Source organism: Loxodonta africana, chromosome 3, assembly GCF_030014295.1.
Source record: "Loxodonta africana isolate mLoxAfr1 chromosome 3, mLoxAfr1.hap2, whole genome shotgun sequence".
Taxonomy (NCBI): Eukaryota; Metazoa; Chordata; class Mammalia; order Proboscidea; family Elephantidae; genus Loxodonta; species Loxodonta africana.
In genome coordinates this window covers 83,438,290-83,463,624 of record NC_087344.1, presented here as the reverse complement: position 1 = coordinate 83,463,624, position 25,335 = coordinate 83,438,290, and the positions used below count along the sequence as shown (strand labels likewise).

The following is a 25,335-nucleotide window of genomic DNA, read 5'->3' as shown; positions in this document are numbered from 1 at the left end:
TTATGTGGCCCTTTGCCTTGATTCTTCGGAAAAGCAGCTTGAGAAACTTTTTCCTTAAGCCCTGAGGAGTATCTTTGCCGTAGTTTTCTACCCCAGGGGGTTTGTTACTTTTCTCCAGGTTGATTGATATTTCTTGGGTAAGGTATAAGCAACTTGTAGTTTGATATTTTTTGCCTAGTCCTGGGCTGCAGCCTGCCCTGTAGTTGGTATGCACCTTGCAGGGATTGGTCAGGAGACTATGCAAATGAAGTGCCTGTAGCCTACTGTGCAAATGAACTGTCGGTGGACTAGCAAGAGGAGATCGGTCAATTTGTGACCCTGGTGGAAGCACTGTGCCTTGAAATTTACAAGGAGTTGTGTGTATATGCAGCCAACCCCAGAGAAGTTTTTCAGACAGAAAGAAGCAAGAAGAGAAGCAGCAGGAGGAAGAAAGAAGCAGCAGACAGAAAGGAGGCAAGGAACTCCCTAAAACAGCTGTAACATGGGTCAAGGACTATAACACTGAAGACGGAGACAGGTCTGGAAGGGTACCTGTGGCAGAGTCGGTGGTGATGGCAGGAAGGCTGAAGGCAGAGAGGCCTGTCCTGAGGGGGCAAAGAGAAGGCCTGTCATGAGGGAGCCAAGAGGAAGCCTGACCTGAGGGGGCTGAGAAGAAGTTTGTCCTCAGGGGGCCAAGAGGAAGTCTGTCCTAAGGGGGCTGAAGGGAGATCTGCACGGCTGACAGGGAGTGTGCATGGTAAAGAGAAAGGCTTGGTGGCTTGCGTGTCCAAGAGGAGCTGAGAGAGCTGTTCTGTACTGAAGAAGGGGGGAATGTGCTCTCCTCTTTGGAAAAGCTTTCAGACTTTGTCTGTGTGTTCACTGATCCTGATCCAGAGTTGTAACCTGTTGATCATGACCCTGAGTTATCAGTTCCTTATTGATCCACTTAACTGTGAGCATGGTCTCTGAGTTCTGTGTGGCCGTTGGAACAGATTATAGAACCCAGAAGAGAAGTAAAGAGTGCTGTGGGGGGAGTGGCTGGTGTCAGAATTGGTAAAAAAAAAAAAAAAGAAGTTGGAGAGTGGAGGTATGTCTGACCTCCATCTCATGGTAATCAACTTTACACTGAGCCTGGTCATTACCCTCCCTGAAGTTAGGCAGGTTCTGATGATGCTACTACTCCTCCCACCATTTTACAACAGAATTTCATATAAAAGTTTTTACACCCTATCCATATATTTTAGTTATCTAGTGCTGCTATAACAGAAACACCACAAGTGGGTGTCTTTAACACACAGAAATTTATTCTCTCACAGTTTAAGAGGTTATAAGTCTGAATTCAGGGTACCAGCTGTAGGGGAAGGCTTTCTCTCTTTGTTGGCTGTGAGGGAAACTGGTTCCTTGGTGATCTTCTTGTGGTGTGGCATCTATCTTCCCCCATCTCTGCTGCTCACTTGCTTATTTAATCTTTTTTATATCTCTCTCTACACTAACACTGTCTCATTAATACAACAAAGAAAACTCATTCCCATATGGGATTATAATCACAGGAACAGGGCTAGGATTCACAACACGTATTTTGGGAACACCATTCAATCCAAACACAATATAAGAATTGGTGATGGCATGCTTGCAATATCAACACTTTGTTTTGATATCGTGCTTTAAAATTTCTCTAATTTTGTTATTTTATTTGTTCAGGATGTTGACTTAAGAAGGGTTGACGAACTTCTTTCAAAAATGAGCTCTCAAAGCATATTATAAATTATTGACTTAGAAGGAACCATTCAATCCTCAATGAGTAAGAGGCAGTCTGTGAAGTAGTTAAGAGGATGGACCCTGGAGCAAGACTGGATTCACATCTCAGCTCCAGCCCTTACTAGTTGGGCAACCTTGGGCTAGTTACTTAACCTCTTCATGCTTCTGTTTTCCATATGTAACATGGTTATAATAATATATAAGGTTGTTGTGAGGATTAAATTAGTTAATACATATAAAACATTTAGAATGTATATATGTTGTAAGTAAAACCAAAACAAACAAACAAACAAAAAAAAACCTGTTGCTGTCGATTCTGACTCATAGTGACCCTATAGGACAGAGTTGTTTTTAGTTGCTGTCAGGTGCATTCTGATTTGAGAACCCCATGTGTACAGAGTAGAAGTGCTCTGAGCTTTTGGAAGCAGATTGCCAGGCCTGTCTTCCAGGGTGCCTCTGGGTAGGTTTGAACTGCTGACCTTTTGGTTAGTAGTTGAGCACTTAACTGTTTGTGTCACTCAGGGCTTTTCAAGCACTAGGTAAATTAGTTGTTCTTATACGTCCCCATATATAGGTGGGGAGGAATATAGGTGCTCATCTTTTTACAAATCTCTGTATGGCAGGGTTAGTAATGATAGTTTGTTTTGATAAATTTAGGGTGAATTAGTATATCAGGAAGTTCCATTATTAACAAAATACTTAGGGAACTTCTACCATAAACTAAGCAGTATATTAGGTGCTTAGGTTACAGTGATGACCCCAGTATACACACTACTTGCTGGGAGCTTATAGCCTAGTGGCAGTCACAGATAAGTAAGATATTATTCTGATGGAGACAAATATTACAATAGAGGTAAGCAAGGAGTGCTTATGGTACTACATAGAGGGGTGCTTCCATCTTGCCAGGTAAACAGCATCTTGAGAATGTTCCTTGAAGAAGTCATGAGACATGAATTATGTGAAGGAATTAGCCAACTTGGGGGTTGAGTGGTTAGAGATAAGATATGGGAGCCTACAGCTTGGAAATTAGTCCACAGAAGTGTGCAGAGCATAGTGTTGCAAACGTGCCTGTGTACAGATAACATTAATGAGTGAAATAGGCTGGATTTTTTTTTTTTAATAATTTTTATTGTGCTTTAAGTGAAAGTTTACAAATGAAGTCAGTCTGTCACACATAAGCCTATAAATTCCTTACTACATACTCCCATTTACTCTCCCCTAATGAGTCAGCCCGTTCCCTCCCTCCAGTCTCTCCTTTCGTGACCGTTTTGCCAGTTTCTGTAACCCTCTCTACCCTTCCATCTCCCCTCCAGACAGGAGATGGCAACACAGTCTCAAGTATCCACCTGATACAAGTAGCTCTCTCTTCATCAGCATCTCTTTCCAACGCATTGTTCAGTCCCTTCCGTGTCTGATGAGTTGTCTTCGGCAATGGTTCCTGTCCTGGGCCAACAGAAGGTTTGGGGACTATGACCACCATGGATATTTTTAAAATAGAAAAAAAAAACAAAAAACAAAACTATACCGGCAGAATGAAAATGACAACTAATACTTAGCCTGGGTGTCTGGGAGACCCTAGGAAATACTTGTCTTGTGGCAATATAAGGAGCCCTGGTGGCACAGTGGTTTAGTGTTCAGCTGCTCACCGAAAGATCAATGGTTCAACCTACCAGGAGAAAGATGTGGCAATCTGCTTTTGTAAAGATTACAGAGTTAGAAACTCTATGGGGCAGTGACCCTACTCTGTCCTATAAGGTCACTATGAGTTGGAATCGACTCGGCGGCAGTAGGTTTGGTTTGTGTATGTATGTGGCAATAATGGCTCAGTGTTTCCCGACCTTCCAGCTTTTTGATAGAAACCAGAAATGAAGATTTTGATGGGCGGTTCCCCAATTTTTAATGTTGGCACATAATTAAAAATTATCAACGTTCTGGGTTGGGGGAACAATTCTCATTGTAAGGGCAAAGCAATACATGTCTGCTCACTAACATCAGCCTTATGGTCTGTCTTAGTCATCTAGTGTTGCTATTTTCCCAGAGTCTAGTAGATTTTTTTTTTTTTAATAGATCACAAGTCCAAATTCAGGGCGTCAGCTCCAGGGGAAGGCTTTCTCTCTCTCTGGGCTCTAGAGGAAGGCCTTTGTTCTCAGTCTTCCCCTGGGTGAGGAGTTTCTCAGGCACAGGGACCCCACGTTCAAAGGACGCTCTGTGCTTCTGATGCTGCTTTCTTGACGGAATGGGGTCACCACCCTCTGCTAGCTTCCCTTTCCTTTTATCTCATGGTGCAGGCCACACCCCAGGGAAATTCCCTTTACGTTGGATCTGAGTAAGGGTGGTGTTACAATCCCACCCTAATCCTCTTAACATAAAATTACAATCACAAAATGGAGAGCAACCACACAATACTGGAATCATGGTCTAACCAAGTTAATACACATTTTTTGGGGGACACAATTCAATCCATGACATGCACTGACTACCAGTTTGTGATGTCGTTGGTGTAGAGTGAGGGACTGGAGGGAGACCAAAGATAGATTCTGATGATACCCCAACTAGCTTGGGAAAATAAGCCTGTGGCAGATTTAGAAAAAATGGCCAGAGAGGTAGAAAAACTTATAGAAGAGTGTACCATCTCAGATGCTGAGTAGAGTGGCTTCAAAAAGGAGGGAACGATCAGCAGTATCAAATGCTGCAGATAAGGACTGTAAAGCGTCTGCTGATTTAGCAACAGGGTCATTGACTTGGCAAGAATGATTTCAGTGGAGTTATGGGGTTGGGAGGCAGGACTGCAGTGGATTCAGAAAGGAACTCAAGTGGAGAGAGGTGGTGTACAGCTCTTCCAAAAAACTTGAGTATGAAGGGGAAAAGAGAACAGTAGTGACAGGGTATGGGTTCTTAGATTTATAGATTTATAGATTCCCCCTAGTATTATATTTAAATTTTATGTATATGTACATTTTTCTTAGGAAAGACTTCAGGCTTTCATCTGTTCTTTAAAGGAACTTACAACCCAAAAGAACCACTTCTCTAAGGGTATCTATAGTTGGGAGATTTGGGCATATTTACAAGCTGGTGGGAAAGGAGCCAGTAAAGCAAGAGAGGCTAAAGATCCTAGAGAGTGAGAATAGAGTATTGGAAGACTATAGATCCTCCAGTGTAAAAGGAGATGAGATCCACAACATTGGTAGAGGGACTAATTTAGTTGAGGTGTGATGCACATAAATTTATAGGTGAATGGCAGGAGGCTGAAGTCGCTCTCTTCTCAAGATCTTTATTTTCTGTGTTACGTAGGAGATGAACTGGTTCTACAAAAATGAGTGCGGAGAGGTGAAGATTGATGTTTGAGGAAGGTGGAGAAGGTTTGAAATAACCAGAGTGAAGAATGGGAGAGATGCAACTCTAGGGAAAGATTTCTGGATCACATTGTGGGTTCAGTTATGGTTGGACACCATCACTAGAGAAATCAATTGAAGAAGATGTGACTTCTTCCCCCTCCAGCAGCTTAGGGAGAGTAGCAAAAAAGGAAGGAAAATGGATTGATTCACGTTGGGATTTTGCCAGGCAGGTGCAGTTGGGAGGATAAGAGGGGCAAAAGAAGTGAGGACAGTAGTTGGGATAGAAGAGTTGAGACAAGCATCGAGAAGGAAAGGAGTGAGTTCCAGGAATTGAAGATCTTATTGAGGTGAAAGAACAGGGGGAGTAGTACAGTAAGTGGGAAAGCTGGAGAGAGATAAATCAGAGAGTGCATTTGCAAGGTTAGGGATAAGAAATTAATTTAGTTTTATATCATAATTATCAGTTGTGTTGTTTAAGAAAACATAGATGCCCAGGTCTCATTCTGGATCAACTGAATCAGAATCACCGGGGAGTTGGGCTGAGGCATCTGTGTTGAAAAAGTTCCAAAAGTGATTAAAAAAAAAAATCACTAAAAATTTATATACAATAAAATATACTCTTTGGTGCATAGTTCTGTGACTTTTGACAAATGCAAGGTGATGACTTTCATCTGGATAGGGTAAATAGGAGGAATGGGTTTGATGAGGAGGATAAATTTGGTTTTGAACACCATCTAAGTTGTTTGTTACACTAAAGTTGCAGCCGGCTGAGTCCGGTGGAATAATTATTCCATTGAATTAACATTTCTCCACCCATCCTTTTGTTAAGTCTAGATTAGGGGTGAATACACTTTTTTTGTGAAGAGGCAGATAGTAAATATTTTAGGCTTTGCAGGCCACATTTGGTCTCAGTGTCATATTTATCTGTATGTGTTTACAACCCTTTATAAATGTAAAAACCATTCTTTGTTGTGGGTGTAGTTTGCTTACCCCTGGGAAACAGTCATTAAAACAATAAATCAAGCTCTGATTTGTTAACATCTGCTAATTTTCAAAGTATAAATAAATACTCCTTCCATGGTTGATTTCAAGCTAACCAAAGTGACATACTGAATGCAGAGTTGGGGAGAGATGCTCAGTAGCACTAAGTGTTCTGACTAGATAGATACAATGCATGTAAATAACCTAAAGATCATAGAAGTAAAATATTTAGGAAGTGATGAGTCTTGGGTATTATTATCTTTGTTTTTAATATAATTTAATTGTGAATTTATATGATTTAATTTTTAATAATGTCTGTGTTTAGCAACCAGCTTTTCAAATTCTTGCAAATTTATCAGTCAGCTCCCCCTAGTCTGTATGAGCTGGCTTCAATATACCACTGAACCCAGGGCTCAGAGAAGTAAAATAATTTATCAAATCTAGTTTAAGTTTAAGTGGTAGAACCAGAATAAACTCTAGGTTTTTTAAAAATTTATTTTTTATCAAAGCAGTACAAATTAATTGTTTAAAAAGTCAAAAGGGTACTACAAGATTTATAGTAAACAAACAAACAAAAAACAGCTCTCTGCCCTATTCCCGTCACCTCTAATTTCTAATCCTCAGAGGCAACACTTAGTTCTTGTAGCTTTTTCCTTGGGTTTTTACCTCCTTGTTTCTCTAATGAGCTTAAATTGCTATTTAAAAAAATTCCTCCTTTTGATATTATTTATTCCCTCTAAGGAAGATGGAGATTATGCCAAACACTCTTTCCCTTCGTACATTTTTTCAATATGTTTATATCACAATTATAATTTTTTGCCAAATTATTATTCAATATTTACACTGTTATGACTATGAAAATAGAATTTAGAGCCAAGCCATTAGTATATTGTGATTACATTTTCTTTCATATATATCTTTTTCTTGGAATTAATAATTATCTTAGTTTTTAAACATTTGCCTGTTTTCTTTATGTACATAGGACAGTATTATTCCCATGTGCTATCCTAGAACTGTAACACTCATCTCAGTGTGGTTAAACATGAAATGATCTATTATTTCCATTATTTTTCTTCAACATAACCCCTAAGCTGCCCTTCATTTTCTTGCTTGAATCACAACTATTGTTTTTAGCTGTCATCCTGGTACTCCTGTTCATCATTATATTGCAGATTGCCTTTACTTCTCTCCTGTGTTGGCATCCCCTTTCCTGAATCCTGTGCCATCTTCTTTCCTAGCTTATTTCTTCATTTTGGTGGAACACATCATCCAGGTGCATCCTAAGTAAGGACGGCTGGGAGAGAAATATTTGAGACCTTTTATGTCTGAAAATGTCAATTCTATCCCTATACATAATTGATAATTTGGCAGGGTATATAATTCTAGGTTAAAAATAATTTACCTTCAGAATTTGAGGTTTTGTTTCAGTGTTCCTAGTTTTCCAGTGTTGTTGTTGAGAAATCCAAAGACATTTCAGGTCTTAGTCCTTTGTGACCTGTCTTTTTTTTTCTTCTTTCCCTCTGGTAGATTTAGGGCCCTCTCTTTATACCTGATGTTCTGAAATTCCACAGTCATCTGCTTTGATGTGGATCTTTTTCCTTGACTCTGTGGAGTACTCTTTAGGCACTTTCATTCTGGAAATGTATATCCTTCAGTTCTGAAAGTTTCTTCTTATATTACTTACTTTTAAATGTTCTTCTCTTCTTGTTTTTTGGAACTTGTTAGTTCAGTGTTGTATCTTCTGGATTGATCCTCACCTTCTCTTATTTTTTCTTGCTGTCTTTTTTCTGCTTCTTGGGAGATTTCCTCAACTCTATCCCGCTAGCTTGTCAATCGAGGTTTTTTTTTTTTTTTTTTTAAATTTCTGTAATAATTTTAACATACAAGGACTTCTGTTATTTTGGTATTATAGATCTTGTTTGTGTTTCGTAGGTACAATATTTCTCTTTTTACTTCTGAAGGTGTACTTTTTGTGTGTGTCTGTGAAGTTTTCTTCTTAAATTCTCTGTTTACTCAAAGTTCCCTTTTTTCCCTCTAGCTTAAGTCTTCTTTTATGTTGATGGCTTTCCTCAAATGTCTGGTGGTTTGTTCTTACTTAAGAATGAAATACTAAAAACCTGATTGAAAGCTCTATGAGAGTAAGCAGGACTTGTTAACTGGAGGCTTTCACTGAAGGGTAATAAGATGACGAATACCTTTTTTGTTGGGGAACCCCCAGATACCAGAATTTTTAGGTTTTTTGGTGGGTCCGTCAGCTTCTCCAGAGAAGAATTTCCCTAACTCCTGCCTGGGGTTGGAAAAGCTTGGCTGCTCAGTGTTCAGAGAACTGAGATGGGGAAAGGGCTTGTGGCATCTACCTGTTCGGTATACTTTTCCTTAATTCGCTGTTTTAAATAAGGAGTTCACCCTTATTCTCAGCTGTGCTTGGTGTTGTCTGAGTCCAGAGCCTCTAATTGTTCTCTGGACTGGTGAGTTGACATGCAGGCTTTGTCTAGGGTGAGGGAGGTATAGTTGCTGGTTGATTAGGGATTGGGCAGGGAAGGTGGGGATCTGACTGCTCTTTCTATAGACTTTCAGCCAGTCCTCCTGTTAGGCCCCATTCCTCACTCCTCCTTTTGGAGATGTGTCATGCCTCCAATTCCTGGTCTTCTTAGGGTATAGTTACGAATCAGATTTCTTTTTATTGGGCTGTCTCTCTTTAGGCTTGGGTTTCAGTTTTTGTGCTCTGCTAATTCAGGTTTATCTAGTTGGTTTTCCTATATTAAAGTTCTGTTGTTCTCTATCATTTGCTTTTGTTTTCTCCCCGATCTTTTTGTTATTGTATATTACACTATTAAAAATATATCTTATGCCATTTTGGAGTGACATATAAAAGGACTAAAGAATCACATGTATTTAATCCACTGTATTTTAGCCACCACTGTACTCCATTTACCTGTTCCTTTTTTTAAAATTCCCATAACTTTTCAAAGAGAGACAACCACAACTGTAAGCTCCTTGCTACTCAGAGTTTGGACCAGCAGCATTGGTATCGCCTTGGAGCTTGTTAGAAATGCAGAATCCTAGGCCCTGACCTAGACCTAGCAAATCATATTCTGTACCTTACAAGATCCGTGGGTGTTTTATAAACACGTAAAAGTGTGAGCACTACTCTAGTATGTGCTTGGCACATGTTACATGCTCAATAAATATTTTATTGAATAAATGCCTGTGAGCCTCCTGTTGGTTAGTCAAAAATTTAGAAAAGACTCAGAAGCTAGAAATATTATTTTGGGATCAGGGTATAGATATTATTTGAAGCTATGGGAGTAGATAAAAGTATAGAGTGAAAACATCGCCAAGGAAATACCACTTCTAAAGGGTGGATGAAGGAAAAGAAGGCTTTGTAGAAAAGTGAGATCTAAGAAAGAACAGAGGCCCAGGATAGATGAGGTGTGGGAGAATAAATAACCCTTAAGAGAGATTGCTGAAAGATAGTGGTGTCTTTTAGAGACAGCCAGGTTTCAGAGAAGGCTAGGAGGTGGGAAAAAACGTTCCAGGAAGATACTGAAGTTGTAAAATAGTTTGTTTAATTAGAATGTGGGAAAATGATCAGGGAGGAAGCTCCAGAGGGCATAATGGAATGATCAGCAGTGAAAGGATAGGTCGATGGGAAGACACCTCAGAACAATATTGGGGTAAGGAGGACACAGGCTAGAAGGAGATTGTGTTTAGTTGGGTGATAAGAATCACTCTACTTCCATTATTCCTGCCTCCCACTTTGTGCGTGCAGGGTATTCTGAATATTTTTAAATTCTCTCTTGGATTTTTTTTTTGTACACATGTTGTTCCCCTAGTCTGGAACACCACATATCTCCCCCACAAGTCCTGATTATGCTTGACTGGGTTGAGTACCCTTATTATGTGTGCTCTAAGATACATTATTTTTCTCTTTTTTTAGTTGAGATGTAATTCAAATACCGTAATATTCACCCATTTGAATATACTTTTTCTTTTACTAAACTTGACCACAGTATAGTAATTGTGGGCTTTACTTATTTGAGTTGTCCGTTGGATTGTAAATTCCATGAGGGCAGACACTCTCTGTCTTGTTTTATCTTTAGCATCTAGTCCAGTACCTATAGCTAACAGTTAAAATTTTATTGACTGCTAACTGTATGTCAGATACTGTTTTAAGTTTACACGTATTAACTCATTTAATCCTCTTAGTAGGTAGATACTACTTTAGCTGCATTTTATGAATGGAAGAAACAAAGGCCTACGATAGTAGGTTCTCAGTTAATATTTGTTGAATGAATACGTTTATTGAATGTGTACTGTGTGCCAGGTACTATGCTGTGTGTTTAGGTTACAGAGTTAAAAAGGCTTTGGTCAGGGTTTCAGACAGAATGTTAATTAAAACTTGATGACCCTGAAACGAAGGAAAGACAGATGGCTCCTGCTTTGTGTGGTATCATGCTTGGAATCAAAGGCTTGAAAGCCTTCAGTAAACTGGAGACATACATTCAAATATTGTTTTAGGTTTTTTTTTTTTTCCCCTTCCTGTTATTCACCAGCCTTCAGAAATCAAATCACGGTATGAGATCTGCCATGCTTCCCTGGTTTTAGTAAGTACCTAACTCCGGTTCTTAATATTTAAAAAAGTATTTAACTGTCTTTTTTAGAAATAATTTCAAATGTACAGAAAAATTGCAAAAATACATAGAGTACAAAAAAAACCCATATGACCCTTTACTCAGATTCACTTGTTAATGTTTTACCCCATTTGCTTTATTATTTGTGCTGTTTTCCATTGTATAAAATAATATTACTTGTTTCTGAAAGATTCAAGGGTAAGTTACATTCATCCTGGCCCTTGAATACCCTAGTGTGTATTTCTTTTTTTTAAAATAGTAACTAGTTATTTATTTACTCATTCTAGATCACAGATACGTTAAATATGCCACCATAAATTAGCATAGTGTTGTTACTATTATATAAGACTAAAAAAAAAAATTATTATAATCATGACTCATTTTATATGTTCCTGAATTTATATTATTTACCTAGAGAAAGTTTATATTAGACAGTTAGCGAACAGAACCTCTGATGAAGGCTGGAGAAGGGAGGCGAACTGCTGAAAACTAGTTCTTTAACTCTATTGAGCATGGAAACTAAAAAAAAGCCCACTGCCGTTTAGTCGATTCCAACTCTTAATGACCCTGTAGGACAGAGTAGAACTTCCCCATAGGGTTTCCAAGGCTGTAAATCTTTTTTTAAATTGTGCTTTAGGTGAAAGTGTACCATTCAAGTTAATTTCTCTTTCACATCCATACACATATTGTTTCCTGACATTGGTTGCAATCCCCACAATGTGACAACACACCCACTCTTTCCACTCCAGGTTCCCTGTGTCCATTCGTCCAGTTCATGTCCCTTCCTGCCTTCTTGTACTGCTTTTGGACGAGAACAGCCCATTTGGTCTCATAGATTTGATTGAACTAAGGAGTACATTCCTCACGTGTATTATTTTTTGTTTTATAGGCCGGTCTAATCTTTGTCTGAAAAATGGGCCTTGGGAATGGTTTCAGTTCTGGGTTAGCAGAGCGTCTGGGGACCATAGTTTCAATGGTTCTCCCAGTCTCTGTCAGACCATTAAGTCTGGTCTTTTTTCATGAATTTGAATTCTCTTCTACATTTTTTGCCTACTCTGTCTGGGACTCTCTGTTGTGTTCCCTGTCAGGGTAGTCTTTCATTATAGCCAGGCACCAGCTGGTTCTTCTGGTCTCAGGATGGTGGAATCTCTGGTTCATGTGGTTCTTCAGTCTTTTGGGCCAGTAATTTCTTTGTGTCTTTGATTTTCCTCATTCTCCCTTGCTCTGGTGGAATGGGACCCATAGATGTATCTTAGATGGCTGCTTGCAAGCTTTTATGATCCCACATGTTACTCACCAAAGTGGGATGTAGAACATTTCTTTATAAGCTATGTTATGCCTCTTGACTTAGATGCCTCCTGCAACTATTGTTCCCAGGCCTCAGCCCCAGGTACTAGGTCGCTCAAAGCATTTGGATGTGTCTAGGAAACTTACATACTTTTGTAGTTGTGCTGACTTCCCCTATATTGTGTGTTGTCTGTAAATCTTTACGGAAGCAGACCTCCGTATCTTTCTCCCACGAGGTGGCTGGTAGGTTTGAACTGCTGACCTTTTGGTTGGGTCCTTGCATGGAGACTAGGCAGTGCCAAAACACCAAGGGCCTGGCAAAGTAATCACAATGTCTGTCTGTGGTCTTGTTTGCTGGCTTGTTATATGATTTCTCACAGCCCCTCTCAGTTAGGACTATAAATTGCACATCTAATGAAAACTACTTCCCATGGTACCAGTCCTTTATTTATCCTGATGATTTAATCTTTTCAGGAGTAACAGGGAAGAGGAGTAAAAACAATCAAACCATGTTCTTAGAAGGTTCAAAGTGATATTATCCTGATTTATAACTGTCTAATATAATTTTTTTTATATATATAATTATACCATTTTCTCTTCTAAGAACTATTTCATAATTTACATACTGACATGACTGAGAGAGATATTTAGGAAGATATTTCTAGGAAGAGTTCAATTTAAATCATCCCCCAAATATTGCAGTCTATGATTTTTTTTTGAAGTACTTTATCTGAAAGTACATAAAAATTAATCAATTGCTTTTACCATATGACTGTGAAATATCAACTCTACTGCCTCCCAATAGTCAGTAATTACTTTTATAACATTAAGATATATAAAATCATCAGTAAAAGACAGTATCAAGTGAGACTTCCTTCACACTTAAGACCAATCCAGCATAAACAAATACCAGTCTTAAAAAACAAATTCCAGTATAAGTGCACTTAGACTGAGTACAGACAAAAAAAGTTCAAGGAGCTCACTGGCTGTGGTATACCAGATGGATAAAAAGTAAAATTTACTTTATACTGTAGGTCTACATAAATAAAGAAATGAACCCTGTCATTTCTTTCTGTGTGTATGCTTAGATTTCTTGTTACCAATAACAGAATGCTCCGCTTTGATTGGATAAGCTCCTTAGAAAGAGATTGAAAAGGTTTGACAATCCCACTTCATAAGTTGGGTAAAGCAGCAAAGGAAACTGAAAAGGAGTAGCCAGTAAAGTAGGAGAACCAAGAGTGAGGTGCCCTGAAAGCCAAGTGAAGATAGTGTATTAAGGAGTGAGTGAGCATGTGTCAAATATTGTCTGTTGGCCAGGTGAGTAAGGACTGAGAATTAACCATTGGATTTAGTAAAATTGAGGCCTTTCGTGACCTTTTAGTGGAGCAACGGGAAAAAATTGATTGGAGTAGGTTTAAGAAGAAATGGGAGGAGAAGAATTGGAGATGGCCAATATAGACAATTATTTTGAGAAAAAGAAAATTTCTCTAGGGGATGTTGGCACTTAAAGAGGGCGAGGGTCTTCAGAGCCAAAGATCTTCTGTAAACAACAAAAAAAAAGAAACTGCTCTCCTTTGCTATTCCCCCCATCCCTGTTGTATTTACTATTAACAGTCTGTGTATTCTTATAGATGTTTTTATTTTTATGCACACGCATGCACACACATTTGTTGAAAAATCTCCATGTTAGCTAAAATGGAATTAATATTTCCATATTGCTAATATTTAAAAATTATTGCTTCTGAAAATGGAAAGACAAATATACTTCCTGTTGTCTACTAAACAGAAGTAAAAGTGCTACGCATTGTATAGATTCTTACTTAGGAAGGTTTCTGCTTAGGTGCATTTAACTTGTTATCACTCAGCATCGCAGTGGTCACCCAGTACAAGAACTGCTTTGTCAAGGGGTTGAGAAAATGACTTAGTACTCTAATTAGCTTTTTCCTCTATATATTCTACTGTATTTAAAGTGTATGAGATTTAGAATTCTTTACCTTTATTTATAATATTGTAATCTGGAAAAGACATATAGATACAAATCATCTTATCTCCATACAATTAGGAGGTTATTCAAGGTGAATTTTTATTTACTTCTGTCCAGTAAATTCTATAGTCTACACATGGGGCAGGTGCAACTACCAGAGAAGGTAAAACATTTAGATTGAAGATTCAGGTTAGTTTAGTTGAGCTAAATAAGAGCATACCCATAATTTTAGGAACAATGAATTATCTGGAAATGGAGCCTTTCGGATTCTAAAGTCCGTAAGTATAAGGGCTGTTTCTATCTAGTTCACTGGTATATTCCCAGCTTTTAGCACATAAGAGGTATTCAATAAATATTTGTTTATATATGGAATAATAAGAATGTAGAAATAGGCCAACATTGCATTCAGCTCATATCTTATAGTTCATTATGATTGAGTGTTCTTTTAAGCAACTTTGTGTAGGAAGTTCTGCGTAATCATTAATTCTTATATTTCTTCAGAAGAGAAAAGCAAGATAGGATGAGGCTGTGGGCATCCCTCTGTCATAGATGTGAAACGGTCATTGTGTGTTCACTGGTGGCAGAGCTATGAGTGAACTATCACCCATAAATGGCAGCTTCCTCGTGTAGCCTAGTCAACTCAACTCAATATAAAACTCCTCCAGAGAAGGCATACAGACAACAGCAAGTCTCTGTTACTCTGTTTAGTGGTTAGGGTGTAACCCACCTGTTGTTTCAAGGAGGCAGAATAGTCCATGTTGGACCCTGCTGGTGATGGCACTCAGTTCAGTAAGGACTAGGTTTGAGAAGCTTAGTGTTTGAACTTGAAGTTTCTGCAGGGGGGATGAATTACTTTTTTTGCTAGGTTTCCATTACATTTTGCTTTTACCTTTTTTATAGTGTTTACCTCATTCTGCTGAGTATTGAGGTCACGTGTTTCCATGTGTCATTGCTCTAGATTTGTTCTTTCAGTGTCGGGAAGGCCTTGTCTTTGTACTTTTCATAACCATAGTACGGTGTGTATACCACAAGTTGAAACTGTTAAGCCTTGTGTTAAGTTGGTAAGTGGAAGAATTTTAAATTTTGCACAATCACAGTTCCAACTTTTATAAGCCACATCAAATCCTTTTCAAACAAGGTAGAGTATGAATAAGTAGCTACTTTGAAAAAAAGTATGAATTATAGTAAGCTCTCTTCTCATCTAGTAATTTCAGAAGTCTGCTATTCCCAGAGATTTCTTCTTCCTCTTTTTTTTTAAATAACAGCTTTAATAAGATAAAATTCGTATACCATATAATTCACCAATTTAAAGTGTATATTTCAGTGGTTTTTAATATGTTCACAAAGTTGTTCAACCCTTACCACATTTTTATTACGTTGTACCGATTAGTAGTCACTCCCCATTTCCCCCAACAATCAGCCCTAAAAAAAAAAAAATTGCTGTCGAGCTGATTCCAACTCATAGTGACCCTTCAACCCTAGGCAACCACAAATGTACTTTCTGTGTCTGTAGATTTGCCAGTTCTAGACAGTGGAATCATATAGTATGTGGTCTTTTGTGATTGCCTTCTTTCGCTTAGCAAAATGTTTTCAAGGTTTGTCCAAATTGTAGCATGTATCAGTACTCCATCCTTTTTAATGACTGAATAATATTCCATTGTATGGATATACTACATTTTGTTTATTCATTAGTTAATGGACATTTGGGTTGTTTCCACTTTTTGGCTATTATGAATAATGCTGCTATGAACATTCATATACAAGTTTTTGTGTGGACATGTTTTCATTTCTCTTGGTATATACCTAACATTGGAATTGCTGGTCCATATAGTAACTCGATGTTTAACCTTTTGAGGAACTACCAGATTGTTTTACAAAGCAGCTGCACCATTAGTGTATGAGATTTCCAATTTCTCCACATCTTTGCCAACATTTGTTATTAACTGTCCTTTTGATTATAGTCATCCTAGTGGGTATGAAGAGGTCTCTCATTGTGGTTTTGTTTGCATTTCCCTGATACCTAATGGTGTTGAACATCTTTTCATGTGCTTGATGGCAATTTGTATACTGTATTTTTACACAAATAATGTGTGCCTTCTATGTTTTTCCAACCGTGCCCTCCCTCCTCTGCAAAGTATTTTCGTAAGCTCCTCCTGTGCCAATTTTTTTTTTTTTTTTACATCTGTAGGCTCTGGGAGAAGGTCTTTGTCTCTCTTCAGCTTTTGTTCTTTGGTTCCTTGGTGATTTTCATGTGGAGTGGCATCTGTCTTCCCCATCTGTGCTTGCTTGCTTCTGTGCCTAATCTGCTCTTTTATATTTCAAAAATGATTGGGTTAAAACACAGCCAACACTGAAATGACCTCATTAACATAACAAAGAAAACGCTATTCCCAAATGAGATTACATCCACAGGTATGTTGTTGTTAGGCCCTGTATAGTCAGTTCCAACTCATAGTGACCCTATGTACAACAGAAGGAAACACTATCTGGTCCTGTGCCATCCTCACAGTCATTGCTATGTTTGAACCCATTGTTGCAGCCACTGTGTCAGTCCATCTGTCTTTTTTCGCTGACCCTCCACCTTATCGACTTATTTGTTCTTCTGGTAGTCCATGGTGCATTTGATATTCTTTGCCAACACCATAATTCAAATGCGTCAGTTCTTCTTCGGTCTTCTTATTCATTTTCCAGCTTTCGCGTGCACGCGAGGCAATTGAAAATATCATGGCTTGGGTCAGGCGTACCTTAGACCTCAAAGTGATGTCTTTGTTTTTCAGCACTCTAAAGAGGTCTTTTCCAGCAGATTTGCCCAATGCAATACGTCCTTTGATTTCTTGACTACGGCCTCCATGGGTGTAGTCAAGAAATGAGTAAAATGAGTAAAATTTTACTCCAAGTAAAATGAGATCCTTGTCAACTTCAATATTTTCTCCATTAAAAAAAAAATACGTGTTGGAAATCCTAACCCCTATACCTGCAGAGCCCTGGTGGCACAGTGATTAAGAGCTCAGCTGCTAACGAAAAGTTTGGCAGTTCAAATCCACCATCCGCTCCTTTGAAGCCCTGCGGGGCAGCTCTACTTTGTCCTGTAGGGTTGCTATGAGTTGGAATCGACTCTACGGCAGTGGGATTTTTTTTTTTTTTTTTACACCTGTGGATAACAGAAAATATCCACAGGGATAGGAATTAGGATTTATAACACATATTTTTTTTGGGACACAGTTCAATCCATAATACTCCACCTGCCCCTGTTCTTATCCTCCTCAACGTACTTGAGCTCCAACACCCTGTACTGGAATGCCTACTTCTGAGGACTGCCTCTTCATTGACTTGGTCTCTGACACCCTGTGCCACCCAGCCCCATGCCGCCCGCTACCCTTCTCACTTCACTCAGCTTCAGCACCCTATACCAGGCTTCCACCTGTAAAAAACTCCTTTTTATCCTGCTTGAGCTCTGAGATCCTGTGCCATACTGCTGTCCCCCTATGTGGACACAGTCCTTACCTGCTCAGGCTCTGACACCTCACTCTTTGCCACCACACTCGTACATTGCTCAGCTCTACTGTGTGGCTTTTGGACTGACTTGTTGGAAAGGAGCTTCACTTTGTCTTTTGAGAGACTGAAAAAAATTTTTTTTTCGACATCTGTTTGGAATTAAAAATCAGTACTTTATAAGAAGAGAAAAACCAAGCAGCTTGAAGTTTTCACTTTTCAGGCAATTATTGCTAGATTTGTAAAACTTCTTGGCTAATGTTTAAATTAAGACTTTAATTTGATAATTATTTAAATCTTAATGTGCTTAGTTAATGAACTGCTTCTGACTGAGGAAATTAGAAAAACAAGTAATGTTTTATATTTACAAAATAATATCCATTTCTGTTTTAGCTCTTCCACCAAAGCCACCTAAGCCAGTAACTTCAGCAGTTACAAACGGAATGAAGGAAAGTTCTGCTGCTTCTCTTCAGGATGCAGAATGGTATTGGGGGGATATTTCAAGGTAACTAGAACTATACCATTAAAAAAAAAGTTTTTTTTAATTTTCTCTGAGAATTACAGTTAAGATAAACATTTTTAATGCCCCATTTGTTGTTATTCTTAGCTGTCATGGAGTTGGCCCATGACTCACGATGACCCTGTGCACAATGAAGCATATGCTGCCCACATTGTGATTCATAGGGTTTTCACTGGCAGATTTTCAGAAGTAGATCACCAGGCCTTTCTTCCTAGTTCATCCTAGTCTGGAAGCTCTGCTGAAACTTGTTCAGCATTGTAGTAACATTCATGCTTCTACTGACAGACAGGTGGTAGCTGCACATGAGGTGCATTGGCTGGGAGTCAAACCTGGGTTTCCTGCACAGAAGTCGAGAATTCTACCACAGAACTACCACTGCCTCCAGTGCTCCATTAATTGCCATTTGAAGTTACTGTTTTAAAAGTTTGTATGTGGGAACATTTTAAAAGTGTCTTAATGCTTTTCCTCCCACAAAAAGTTGACAAAATTATTAAGTTATAGGTGTGATTATTACCTTTAATACTGTGTTTAGGACAGATTTCTAAATAAATTTAATTTGCACATTCAGGACTATTTACATGTGTTTTAGAATTAATGATATTAAAAAAAACCTTTTTTTTTTTATAGGTATATTTTTCATTTTTCTTTCTCTGAGGCAGTGGTTGCCAAACCTTTGCTTGCACAAGAATCAGCTGAGGTAGTAGGGTCCAGGAATCTGCATTGTAAAAACCTTCCTCTGTAATTTTGATGCAGGTTATTCACAGACAGCACTGTGAGGAACAGGACTCAAGGGTAGATTTGCTTTTTCAGCAAAATGTGGCTTGGAAAATTTTGACCCTGGAGGGGAACTTAGTATATTTTATATGGTAAAACTTGTGAAAGCCCAAACCTGTGTAAGGAGGAAACCTGTCAGAGAAGGAAAACTCAGATGTGTTCCACTAATAAACAGTGACGGAAAAGTGGTAAGACTGCACCCTGTCAAAGGTGGAAAATTTGCCAGACCCAGAAAAACAAGGCAGCTCCGCTGAGTTCGGCACTCACAGGTTTCACTGTATTAAAATTGATCAGAAAATTTTAATTTTAGTATTGTAGGATTAAAGGATCTATCACATTTAAATGCCATTTAAATTTATATTTTAAGATCACATGGTTCTACTGTAAGTCAAGGATATTTTATGTCCTTCCAGTTTCTTTGAGTGCTCTAGTGTTGTTCCTTGAAGTTGTAAACCAGTTGTTCAGAAGGAATCGGTTAGTATAAGTTCAAATTGGAGAATATCCTATTGAAAGCTTGTGAACTTGGTAATTTTTTTCCTTCTCTGATCGGACATAGCTGCCCTGTTACTCAAATATAACTCTTTCTAAACAGCTGCTGGTTTCTCCTGAAACTCTGCAAGTTCAGACCTGCCTAAAGAACCCTAAAGACTTATTGAAAGCATTATCCCCTATAGACAGTTGAAATCTAGAAGAGTTTAAAAAGCAAATATCCCTTCCTTAGACTGTATAACATGGAAAATCAAAACAGAAAGAGCATATCTAGTGGAACTAAATGGCCTCTGAAGGCCCCCATGATTCTATAACCTTAGACACACCCACCTCCTAACTAGCCTTAGTAATAACAAATGAAGAGAACTTATGCATTTACATTTTCATTTTCCTGTAATTCTGTTCTTCAGGGAGGAAGTAAATGACAAATTACGGGACATGCCAGATGGTACCTTTTTGGTCCGAGATGCTTCAACAAAAATGCAGGGAGATTATACTTTGACTTTGCGGTAAGTACTTTTCAGCCTTTTGACCACTGCCATACTGGCATTATTTTAGTTCTGGGTATGTAGAGATTTCTGTATTTTATTTAAACCTTTATGCATACATACATAGGTGCATAATTTTCAGTTGTTTGGTTAACTTTCCTTAGTCTATACATTGAATATTTACATATATAGAAAACTATTTTTATGTGACAATAAAATAAAAGATTAAAACCACTAAATATAAGGAAGTAGAAAGTATATTATTGACCTTATTAGTGAAGTAGAAATCATGGGCATAGCCTAAGGTTATTAGTAACATGTTAGGAACTCCCCCCAATACCCCTATTATTTTCTGTAATGCAGACTCCAGAAATATAGCTCAACATAATTTTGACTGATGAGGATATGTAAAAGAGCAATTTTCAGCCTGTATCATGCTTCCCATGTGGCCATATTAGAATCTCATAAGTGGTGAATGTATGAATTTTTATGTTTAGAAAGATGGGACATGTTAAAAATATTAAAAAAAATTACATCAGATAGTTCACATTTAATAGTCAAAATAGCCTATTTACAATAAGGTATCGAGATTTTTAAAGAAGGGGCTATCTACCAAAAAGAAAAATGAAAACAATAGCAACAATAACTACTACTAACTCTTTTGTACTAAACACTTTACATGCAATATCTCATTTATTCCTCACAACAACCTTATGAGGTAGGTGTTATTACCATTCCCATTTTATAGATAAAGCAGCTGGGGCTTAACATGGTTGGTTAACTTGCCTAAAGACACATAGCTAATAAGTGACAGAGTAGAGGCTGAAATCCAGATTTTTATGGCTCTTTATTGCCTTCCCAGCCTAGTATTTCTACAAAGAATAATCCCATGTCTTATGCTAGAAATTTGGAGGCACCATATTAGTCTCTGACAAAGACATTAAGAAGTTAATACCTTAGCACTTGAATTGTGCTTAGGAATGTTCTATAATGATTCACTGAACAAAACTTTTTTCTGCTCCAGTCATGCTTCTATCTCCAGTAATCTACAGGGACTGCTAAACCAATGGCTACTTCTCTCTTCTTACCTTACCTGACCTCTTAGCAGCATTAGTCATAGTCTCTTCCTCCTAGAAATAGTTTATTGTCTTTGCTGTTATGACATCACACTCTCCTGATTTTCTTCCTAACTGTAGACCACTCCTTTGCTCAATATGTAAATGTTAAGTGCTCCAGGGTTAGAACTTGGGCCCCCTCCTCTTCTCTATGTTCATTCTCCCAAGGCGAGCTTATCCTGTCCTTTGGCTTTAAGAAACAATTATATAATGATGATTCATAAACCTCATTTCCAGCTCTGACCTCTAGAACTCCAGATGCATATATTCAGCTGCCTATTTGACATTGCCACTTAGATAAGTAAGGAATATACTAACTCTAACATGGTCAAAGCAGAATTCTTGATTTCTAGCCCAACTCCCCCTACCTAAACTGTTTCTCTTCTAGTCTTTCACTTTCTCAGAAATAGCACTACCATCTATTTGTTGTTCAAGCCAAAATTACCTTTTTCACCTCTCTTACCCTTTTTCACCTCTCTTACCCTCACCCCCATATCTAATCCATCAGCAGCAAGACCTGCCAACTCTGCCTCCAAATCTGTCTGTGGAATCTCTTCATGCTTCTCTCTCCACTTCTCTACCATCCAAATATAAGCCATCTTGCTTGATCTTTTGCAGCCACCTCCAAATGGGCCTGTTAGCATCTCCCAATTTCTAATCTTACCCACCACTACTGACCATTTTCTGTACAGCAACCAGAGTGATCATTTTAAGATCTGAGTCTGATTACACCTTTGTTTAAAATCCTTTAAGAGTTTCTTAGTGTACTTAAGGTAAAGAATTAGGATTTCATTCTAATTTACAAAACTCTACTGGACCTGGCCTCTGTCTCCTTCTCACAACTCATCTCTTGCCACTCTCTTATCTTCTACATTCACCTCCACTGGTTCCTCAAACATATGAAGCTTATTCCTGCTTTAGGGCCTTTGTGCTTATTGTTCTATCTGATGGAATGTTCTCTCTGATCTTTGCATGATTCGTTCCTTTTTTATCATTCAGATCTGTATAAATGCCACCTGTTTAAGTCTTCCCTAATCATCACTCAATCCAAAGGATAGCTGTTGCCTCAATTTAATTGTCTGCATAGCACTGCTCACTGTCTATTTTCTGCCACACCTCCTCAACTAGAATTTAAGTTTCCTGAGGGTGGGGATTTTGTTTAGTCATTGCTGTGTCCCCAGCATTTAGATTAGTGCCTGGCATATAATGGATGCCCTGATGGCAGTAGCGGTTAAGAGCTGCGGCTGCTAACCAAAAGGTCAGCACTTCGAGTCCACCAGGCACACCTTGGAAACGCTGTGGGGCAGTTCTACTCTGTCCTATAGGGGTGCTATGAGTCGGAATTGACTCGATGGCAGTGGGTTTGGTTTTGAATAAGTATTTATTAAGTGAGTGAATATTCTTCTTACTCATCTGGAAAATAGTTTTAATCCCACATTAAGGTGGCATTTTACAATGCATATACACCTAATTTTTTTTTTAATTTAAAAAATTTTTTTGTATACCCCTAATTGCTACTCATTAAAAAGAACAATTTTGGTATCTTAGGGATGAGGAAAAGAGCTTGCAAAAGTTATGTAATTTAATTGAAGTTGCAGTGCGACAATACAAATGCTTATTCCAGAGCCCTAGAGCTGGAAGGGATATTAAATGTTAACCTGGTTCAACTGGATATCTCTAGATATAGAAATTTCTTGTATAGCATTTTCCAGAAGGGGCCATTCAGCTTGCATTGGTCTTTCAGGCATAGAGAGCTAGTCTTTTCCTTTTGAACCAGCCTGTTTTATTGTTAGCTGTAAAATATAAGAGGATTATCATTGTACTGTGCTAGGACTGGGAACATGGAAATGAATAAGAGATGTTTATACCCTCAAGGAACTCATAACGCAAGGCCGTAATGGTGGAATTGGAGAGACACATATATACTAACTATACCTTAATTCAGTGTGTTAAGTGTTACTCTTATATTAGAGATTAAAAGACAAGTCTTGGGAGCACAGAGGCTAGACTGTTTTAAAATCTGCATGTATCTAGTACAAGGTCTGGTGTGTAGTAGGAACTCAGTAAATATTTGAATGAATGAAGGAATAAATGAGAGAAAGACAAAGAGAAGGTTTCTCAGACAAAGGACAGTTGAGCTGGGCCTTAAAGCATTTTGCTAGGCAGAATACTGCTGGTCTTAATTAAAAAAGATTTTCTTATTGTGCTTTAGGTGAAAGTTTACAGCTCAAGTTAATTTCTCATACAAAAATTTATATACATATTGTTTTCCGACATTAGTTCCAATCCCCACAATGTGACAGTACACTTCCCCCTTCCACCCTGGGTTCCTGTGTCCATTCCACCAGTTCCTGTCCCTTCCTGCCTTCTCATTCTGCCTCCAAACAGGAGCCGCCCGTTTGGTCTTGCATATCTGATTGAACACATTCCTTGTGTGTATTTTTTGTTTCATAGTCCTGTCTAATCTTTGTCTGAAGAGTGGGCTTTGGAAATAGTTTCAGTTCTGGATTAACAGTGTGTCTGGGAGGCCATAGTTTCAGGAATTCCTCCAATCTCTGTAAGATCATTAAGTCTGGTCTTTTTATGTGAATTTCAGTTCTGCTTCACACTTTCCTCCTGCTCCATCCTGGGATTCTCTGTTGTGTTCCCTGTCAGGGCGGTCGTTGGTGGTAGCTGGGCACCATCTAGTTCTTCTGGTCTCAGGCTGGTGGAGTCTCTGGTTCATGTGGTCCTCTAGTCTCTTGGGCTAATACATTCCTTGTGTCTTTGATTTTCTTCATTCTCTTTTGCTTCAAGTGGGATGGGACCTGTCCATGCATCTTAGATGGCTGCTTGCAAGCTTTTTAAGACCCCAGATGCCACTCACCAAAGTGGGATGCAGAACGTTTTCTTAATAATTTATTACGTTAATTGGCCTATGGTCTTAATTAAATTTAAAAAATACTCCTAGCTTAGTGCTCGTCACTGTAGGGGATCCAGCAGTGAGTTACAGCTTCTGTCTCAGAGAATACAGAGGGTAGTGAGGCAAAGGGAAAAAAACTGCTTTGAATTAAAGTAAAATAACAGGAGAGGTTCAAACAATGTGCTTTGGGACCTGAAGGAAGAAAGTATTTTGTTGAGAGGACTGAGAAAGCTGTCCTTACGTTTGCATTTGAGATGGATCTTGAAAAACAGGATAGGTTCAGACATGTTGAAACTGGGTAGGGGGAAGTGCAGGAGTAGATTACAATAGAAGCAGAGATACAGAGGCAGAAGATTGTAGAATAATGTTCTGTGAAATGCAGTTCCGGTTGGGTAGAGGGTAGAGTTTGTAAAGAGGTGAAAGTGGTAGGGAATAGAAGGTTGGAAAGGAGACATTTTGAAGAGGGCCTTGAATCCTAACATTTGGAGTTTGTAGGCAGGGAGAAAGAACCATTGCATTTTTTCAGCAAGGAAGTTATGTGATCAGACTGTATTTAAGTAGAAATACTAAAAGAGGGTAGATAACTAGAGAAAAGTTTAGAAGGCTATTATGAATTGAGAGATTTATTCATTCCGTCATTTAATGTTTATTGAATGCCCATGATATTTCAGGTACTGTTCTAGGCAAAGGAAATAATGATGAAAAAGATAGACACAGGATCTTTGCCCTATAATGTTTATATTTTGGGGAGTAGGAAAGAGGGAGACAGAATAAACAAAAAAGAAATGAGATTACTTCAGAGTATATGAAATGCTATAAAGGAAATACATAAGATTATATGATGGAGAATATGGGGAAAGGTAAATTTAAGATAGTTTTGAAGGATGGCCTTTCTGAGGAGATGACCTTTTTAGAACTGAGGGATTAGAAGGAACCAACCAGAGAAGTGTTCCAGGAAGGGGGAACAGAAAAAGGAGAAAGACAGAGAGTTGGGAAAGATTTAGTGGGTCCCATGAATATAGAGACCATTGTGGCTGGCTTAAGGTGTGAACCAGGAGGAGAGTGGTGGGAGATAAAGTTGGAGATGGGAAGGATATGTATCCTGGAGAGCTTTGTAAGTCATGGTAAGGAATTTGATTTTATTTCTCAGTGTAGAAAAGTTTTGATAAAAGGTTTTAGGCAGGAAATGACAATCTAATAAACAGTTACCTAGGAGAGCAGCTCTAGGGAAAGAGTGAGGAGTCAAAGTAAGAGGCAGACTGGAGCTGAGACCAAAAGAGATTTGGCAATAGAATAGTTATGGGTTTGAGGGGGATTTAAAGGTACTGTGGTTTGAGCCTGAGCAGCTTAGAAGGAACATGGCGTTTATAGAAATAAAAGCAGGAGCAGATGTTTTAATGGGGAAGAAGGAATAGATGTTGACTTTTTAGCTGTTCCAGAACTTCCACGTAAAAAAAATGTGTCTAGCTAGAAATGTAGGTTTAGAGCTCAGGAAGCGAGTATGTTGTTGTCGGGTGCCGTCAAGTCATTTCTGACTCATGGTGACCCCATGTGACAGAGTAGAACTGCTCCATAGGGTTTTCTTGGCTGTAATCTT

The 25,335-nt window shown here is 38.5% G+C and overlaps 1 protein-coding gene across 1 annotated transcript in view; it reads left to right on the top strand.

The window, feature by feature from the left end:
• Positions 1-25,335, top strand: part of PIK3R3 (phosphoinositide-3-kinase regulatory subunit 3) — a 168,123-nt gene that overhangs the window by 62,919 nt on the left and 79,869 nt on the right. Inside the window, exons 2-3 of the mRNA XM_023554692.2 lie at positions 17,844-17,955; positions 19,644-19,742. Coding sequence (XP_023410460.2) covers positions 17,844-17,955; positions 19,644-19,742 — 211 coding nt within the window. The remainder of the gene's footprint in view (positions 1-17,843; positions 17,956-19,643; positions 19,743-25,335) is intronic.